This window comes from Triticum dicoccoides, chromosome 1B (assembly GCF_002162155.2).
Source record: "Triticum dicoccoides isolate Atlit2015 ecotype Zavitan chromosome 1B, WEW_v2.0, whole genome shotgun sequence".
NCBI lineage: Eukaryota > Viridiplantae > Streptophyta > Magnoliopsida > Poales > Poaceae > Triticum > Triticum dicoccoides.
In genome coordinates, this window is record NC_041381.1 from 507,186,164 (window position 1) to 507,193,195 (window position 7,032).

Sequence of the window (7,032 nt, forward strand, 5' to 3'; positions counted from 1 at the left end):
GCTTCCGCTCTTTATGTCAGCTCGTCGATGAACAATGGCTCGCCACTAATGTCAACGTCATTGCTTTCTTCTTCATCACCATCACCTTCGACATAGATGTCATCGTCTTCATGCCACGAGTCACCATGGTCGTAGTCAGCACGGTCGTCGGCCTGTTCATCGGCAGTGAACTGGCCGCGGCCATCTGACTTTGGGTCTCCTCGAGGTCGTAGACAGGGACGTGCCCACCCTCGTAGTCACTTCCTCCATGAACTGGTCATAGTAGGGGTCGTCGACCAGTGGCGTTGGTGTTGGCATTCCGTCGAACAAGACGCAGGGAGGACGACATGATGCCGGTAAACGGCGGTCGTGCTTGCTTTCTTTGCATCTCAACGAACGGTCGGCCGCCGCTGCTGGACCCAGGGGTGACGTTGAGGTCGATGACGGCCGAGGGGCGCGGCGTGGACGACGCGAACATGCCAACGTCCAGCGACCCCCCGAAACGGGTCTGGCTGTCGTGCTTTGGTGGAGGAAAGCCGGGCGACAAGGGCGTGGTCCGCGACGTCGGCGACTGGCAGTGCGAAGGCCGGGCGACCGACGACCCTGTGCTCGCCGGACCGACGGCCCCTCCAGAGAAACCGGCCGGACGACAAATGCCAGCCAGAGAAGGGCGTGCGCTTTGCTGACGATGGCCTCCTTCTCATCGACCTCTTCCTTGTGCCGCGCGGCCTCAATCGCAGCGCGGTCGGCCGCTCTCTTGGCCGCGGCGATGTTGTTCTTGGCGACCGCCCTCCGGTCCCTCCTCTTCGCCGACTCCGCGTCCAACTTGGCAATCTCCTCCGGCGTGCACTCCGACCGCGGCTTCCTTGGCGCCTTGCCCTTCTTCTTCTTCTTGGCCATTCCGGGCGGGTCGACGGCTGGGCCGCCGGAGTTCGGCTGGGCGTCGGCCATGGACGGGGAGGGGGCGGGACGGGCGGGACGTAGGAGGGTTTGGGGGGAGGGGGGTGGCGCCAAAGGGGCCGCGGGGAGGTTTTTGTTTGTGTCACCGACAGGCGGGCCAGGGGCGGACACGCGCATGCGTCCCGCCCGTCCGCGCGCTGTCCGTTTCATCCCAAAACCGGCGCAAACTTGGGCCGTGGATGGGTCGCAAGCGGACACAAAACGGACAAAAGTCCGTTTGCTCCCGCGCGCTGAGCCTTCCGGTTTGTCCGTTTTACTCCAAACGGACGGAGCCGGACAGGATAGGGTCGCGCGGTGGAGTTGGCCTCATACCATGCGTGGTGATGCTTGTATGCGCAATGAAATCGCTTAGTTGTTTGCACTGCAATGGGGATAGGGAATGCAGTAAGGCTTTTCCCTTATGTTCGTTTTCTTTCTTTTTTTTGTTGTAATACTCCCTCCTTCCGGAAATACTTGTCGTCGAAATGGATAAAAAGAAATGTATCTAGAACTAAAAGATACATCTTCTTTTATCCATTTTGATGACAAGTATTTTCGGATGAAGGGAGTACTCAATTAACACCCTGGCCTTTTCGAGGTTCTCGAAAAAAGATAGAAAAACTCATGCCGATTGCAGTCAAAGACATGCAGATTACTGTCGCAGCCGCTCCTGACCAGGCCCTAACATACGGAGGGAACAATGGAAGTGGAGACACCAGACACGTCCAATGACCCTGGCCGTAAAAACAGCATGGAATGGCAATTGACAGTGCCGCATGTCCATGCCAACAATCATGAGGTTTCCCCCCTGATCATGAGATCCCCAATACCTTACCTTCTGATAAAGATGGAAGCAGCTCACCAGCTTGTCCGTTGCCCCTCCAAGTATCACAGACAGCCAACCCCCTCCAACTGCATCCCCGGCCACCACCACCATTATTCAGAGAGGGGATCATGGCCAAGCTGGACAAGCATAATGCCGCGGCCTCCACTTTTGGATTTCATGGTCCTGCCTGCCTGTGGTATGCTATGGTGGTCAAAGGGAAAGTTCCTGCTCCTTGGCACAGTCCATCCATCTGTCCACAGCTTGCTTTCTTGCCATTCTCGCTGTTTGCTTGGGGTGTTTTGCCTTTTGTTAACTGTACCACCCAACCCAAGCATGGCTGATGCTCATCATTACCAGCGTATAAACGATCAAAAAATGCCCGCTTTTGGTTCGGCCTGCGCACCCTGTCCGTCTTGCCACTTTCAGAACGCTTCTCTTTCATCCAAATGGATGTCAAAGAATCTCTCTTCTCAAAAACTGGATGCTCCCAAACAAGACATGGTGTCTTTTTTTTACTGCAAATAGGCAAGCAAAACAATGGCCGAGACCCTGACCTCACAGATCATTGCCATATGCAACGCACCAAACAGGCAAGAACAGCGACAAAAGGGAAGGAGCAGAGGAACATGGAGAGCAACATGGGGTTGGTGACCAACCAAACATGAATAATTTCTAAACAAAATCAACATGCCGACGAAAGAGAATCCATGGATACCATGTACAAGACAGGTTTTTTTTTACAGATCAGCAACACTTCTTCGGCCCCTCCAAGATGTCAACAAACCATCACTATCTCAACATTTCCCCACCTCCTGATCCCAGCTAGGGGTATCTCATTCATAGAACAAGCCCACTTTGGTTTCAAGTAAACACATACAAATCCGACCCCCAAAAAACAGCAAGCCAACAAATTAAAGAACCCGACACAAAACGGCCATCTCCTATCATGCGACATGTTCAAATGGTGGTGGTATGGACCTGGTTGGCGATTGTATCAGCTGGAGCCTCAGGCGGAGGCTTCGGTGGAGCTCTTCACCTTGAATCGGCACAGCAGCTTCTTCTTCTTCGATGTCGGGTTGTTGACGATGAGCACGACCTTGCCAGGCTCGCCCGCTTTGAAGCTACCCTTCATGATTGGCTCCTCGTTGGCGGGCACCTTCCTCGTCTTCTGCACGATGACAGTGTAGCCGCCCTCTGCGTCCGGGGTGAACTCCACGCCGTAGCTCACCTCCCATCCAAGCACACGGAGCTCCCACACGACCGTGGAGTTCTACAATGATAGCACATTGACAAAATGAACTATTGAGTGTTTATTCTAGCATTGTAGTGTAAATTTGAGGACAGAAGCAGGAACCAACCTCAGTAGCAGGAATCTCAACAGTTTCTTTGGAAGAAGGTTTGACAGTGAGCTCGGTCACGCCATCAGAAGTGGAGAATTCAGTATCATCCTCTTTGTAGAGGCCGCCAAATTGGACAGGGACCTGCTCCGGCGCGATGTATCTGCATCAGATTAGTGAAGGCAAACAACATGTAAGAACATGGTAAGAAAGTATGACTGTTAAACGAGAAAAGAAGACTTGCAGAGATTATCATGTGCAAACCTGAATAGGGTCTCGGCGGTCTTGGCTGGGCTGCAAAACGTGAATTTGCTCTTGGTGCGCTGTGTGAGGAACGGGCTCATCATCTTGTTTGCCGCGAGATACCACCATGGCACATTGATGAACACCTGCATATGGTCGAACAAATTGATCCTAATTCAGTTCACGCAATTCATCATATATCCAATTCACTCCAGTCTCATAACAAGCACATACCATATTCAATAGTAAAAGACATAATTCAAACAAGAGAGGATGAAATGATGCCACCATCTCAGCTTACTTGCACCACTAATCCACCTTGTCTAGTTAGATTACTGAGCTACAAGTGCTATAACAAAGACATTTATCAATTTCCCCTAAGGATATAGTAGTCATGCCAGCATACATACATCAGATGAATTCAGTTGAACCTACTACAACGTCATGTTCATCAGATGAATTCATCATATAATGAAGTCGCTCCAGTTCGTAATAAGCAAATACCATTTTCAATAGCAAGGAACATAACTCAAACAAGAAAACTATAGGTGAAATGGTGCCACTATGTCATCCTACTTGCACCACCAATCCACCATATATAGTTAGATTATTGTGCTACGGGTGCTATAAGAATGACACCAGTCAAATTTCCCACAGGACGAAATCACAGCATTACACTAGCTACATCAGACGAATTCAGTTGAACCCACTACAAACACAAAAAATCGCTGCCTAATAAAGCAAATAAATGCATAATCCCTGTGCTGATGTTACCGAATTTTGGAATAAAAGTTAGGACACGATGCCACAAAAGGAAGAAAGAAGTTTAGTACCTTCTTGGCGATGAACTCAGGGTAGTTGTCCTGGAGCAGCGCGAGCGCCTGGCGAGTGACGGCGCGGTGCTTGCCGAGCATGGGTGGCGAGTTCTTGAGGTCGGTGACCTGCACCATGGAGCAGATGCCGCTGGGCGAGAAGTCGAGCTGCTCCCGGATGCCGCGCTCGAGGAGCTGGATGCGCCACTTGAGGAAGCGCTCCCGCTTCTCGTCGTCGCCGAAGGCCTTCTCATAGAGGTCCTTGTCCTGGAACTCGCTGTAGACGTTGTAGCAGACGGGGTGGCCCTCGCGGTCGGCGCCGCGGTAGAACACCACGTTCTCCAGCTCCGGCACTCCGAGGTCGGCGCCGAGGAGCGCGTCGATGCCGAAGCTCTTGCGCCACAGCACGGCCGCCTTGAGCATCGCCATGGCCTCCTTGACCTTGAACTCGCGCGCGCGGAGGAACTTGAGGAGCACCGTGTCCGAGCGCTCGTCGCCGCCCACCAGCGGCACGCCCCAGATCAGCTCCTCCTTCGGCTCGGCAGCGGGCGCTGCCTCCGGCTCCGACGCGGCGGGGACGGCGGTCTCCTCGATGGCCTCCACGGTTTTGGTGCCTTCCTCCTCGGCCACCACGACGGTTTTCTCCTCCGGCTTGGCCTCCTCGGCCGTCACCTCCGCCTTGGGCTCCTCCGCGGCAGCCACCGCCGCCGGTGCCTCCGCCTTGGGCTCCTCCACGACAGCCACCGCCGCCGGTGCCTCGGCCTTGGGCTCCTCCTGGTCCGGCGCCTCCGCCTTGGACTCCTCCTTGGCAGGCTCCTCGGCCTTGGGCTCCTCCTGGGTCGGCGCCTCCGCCTTGGGCTCCTCCGGTGCGGGGGCCTCGGCCTTGGGCTCGCTGCTCTCGGCCGCCACATCGCTCTTGGCTGGCTCGTCGGTCTTGGCAGGCTCCTCGGCCGCCGGAGCGGGCGGGGGCGGGGGCGGGGGCAGGTCGAACTCCCCGCTGGCGAGCGCGGCGGCGACAAGCTCCTTGAGCTGGGCGAGCGCCTTCTGCTCGGGGTCGGCGAGGTCGGCGACGAGGTTGCTCTCCTCCTTGAAGGAGGCGGTGCTGCCCTCGATCACCGCCGCCTCGTCGGCGCCGGCCTCCGCCACCGCCTCCTCCATCTTCTTCTCCTCCTCCTCCTCCTCCTTGGCCGCGGCCGCCGCCTCGTCCACCTTCTCCACCTCGACGGCCTTGTCCTCCGCCTTGGTCTCCGGCTCCGGCTCCGTCACGGCCACCTCCGCCACCGCCGCCGCCGCAGCGGCCTCCTGCTTGGTCTCCTCGGCCATGATACTACCCGACACGGCTGCAGCTGGAACGGGATGGAAGTGTGCGCGTGCAGGCGGTGGGAGCTAGGAGCGCGTGCGCTAGAGAGAAGAATCTGTGGGGAGAGGGAGGGAGGGAGGCGAGAGATTTGTAGGGAGAGGGAGGGCTGGCTGGTGTTTGCTTTGCTGGAAGCATGCGCGACGCAGAGCCAGCACAGCAGAGCGAGCAGGGCCCTCGCGCAGGAGGCGCCTAGGTAGAGTAGACCGCTGCCGTTGGGTCCACCCACTCCCCACTCCCCACTCCCCGCAGGAGGCGCCTAGGTTGTTTTCGTAGGTGTAGTATTATTGCTTCGCGTGACACCAACCTTTTTGCTCTGCTGCTTTCGCCCCCTCTCTCTTCCTTTTCTTTGCCTTCTTCTCGGAAGAAAGTCAAGAACAGTGAGGACGGACAGCTGCCATTTTCTTCTACGCCATCGCCGAGGTTTTGTTTTGACGGCGCTGCAAGAAACCAGTGGAATAAATGCTACTGGGGTCTGTAATTTTATTAGAAATCTCTAAACTTTATGCTAAGCCGCCCCGGTTCATGTACGCCAAGCAAGCATCCACTGTCAGATTGCCGTCTCTAATTAGTAGAGATCGCTGTCATGTCACACGGGCTGGCTGACTGAGTGACATGACAACACTTGCTCTGCTCTGGAAAGCATGCGGAGCAGCAGCTAAATCGGCCCGTCGTTATTAGCGCGCCTAACCAATCGGATTACCTGTGCGTTGGAAGATATGGGCTAGTACAGCTTTGAAACTTGCGGCCGGTGATAGCGACCGCGGGGAATATCTGTCCAATGCTATACTTAAACTTTCTGTTTGGCTTAAACAGTCTTCCATTGTTATCCTTAAACGAGCCACGAAATGTGTGCTGCCCCGTTTCTGGATACACATGCTCGCCGTTTAGCGGACGGCAAACCCAAAGCGGGCACGCTTCCTACGAAACCGTGTAGAAGGTTGTTCGGCAGTCATGGGTTCATCTTCATCCGGGCAAAGAGCAAGTCGTGGTCTCTCGTTTTCTGTCGTCTTCGATCCATCTTGAAGCAAAAGAGAAATGGCGTGTGTCCTGCAACACCATCTAATTGCACGTCATTAATCACGGTTTATTCACCTGGTTTGGGTGGCTTGGTAGCCAGTCACTTGTGGTGCGTGAGTTGTGTCGTGGTTTTGTTGACTGATCTGTTTGCGAGTCTGATTTATTTGTGGATTGTGGCTGCGTGCATACGTTGATGCCCTTTTTACAAAACGTGGTGAAGACATTATTTCAATCTTTTATCTTATGACTCGTGTGTGTTGGCTGACTAAGGGCATCTCCAACGGCAACCGGCAAAAAATCTTCCGCATCTGTTCGCGGACATGGATGCGGGAGGCAGTCATACAACACTAGTCGCACATATTTTCACAATAATTCAAACTAATCGGACGAAATACATGGAAACACGATGAATTTTGATATAAACACGACAGAATTCATTGAAAGTAGGATAATTTATACATAAAACAGGACGATATTTCGTCCGGTGGACTAAAACCTAAAACTAAAATCCTAAACTAT

At 54.3% G+C, this 7,032-nt stretch overlaps 1 protein-coding gene across 1 annotated transcript; it reads right to left on the bottom strand.

Annotated features, from left to right (window-relative positions):
- Nucleotides 1-2,392: 2,392 nt before the first annotated feature.
- On the bottom strand, nt 2,393-5,621 carry LOC119345095 (patellin-3-like). The gene is made up of 4 exons (XM_037615316.1): nt 4,158-5,621; nt 3,346-3,470; nt 3,103-3,244; nt 2,393-3,014 (listed from the first exon to the last, which is right to left on the bottom strand). Exons 1-4 carry the CDS (start codon nt 5,457-5,459, stop codon nt 2,751-2,753), a joined length of 1,833 nt encoding a protein of 610 aa, XP_037471213.1. The 5' UTR covers nt 5,460-5,621; the 3' UTR covers nt 2,393-2,750.
- Between the last annotated feature and the right edge of the window lie 1,411 nt (nt 5,622-7,032).

Coding starts and splice junctions, on each gene's coding strand:
- LOC119345095 (XM_037615316.1), bottom strand. CDS start 5,459: ATGGCCGAGGAGACCAAGCAGGAGGCCGCTGCGGCGGCGGCGGTGGCG. Junction 3,471..4,157: donor CTGAGTTCATCGCCAAGAAG/GTACTAAACTTC, acceptor GACCATATGCAG/GTGTTCATCAATGTGCCATG. Junction 3,015..3,102: donor TTGAGATTCCTGCTACTGAG/GTTGGTTCCTGC, acceptor CTATCATTGTAG/AACTCCACGGTCGTGTGGGA.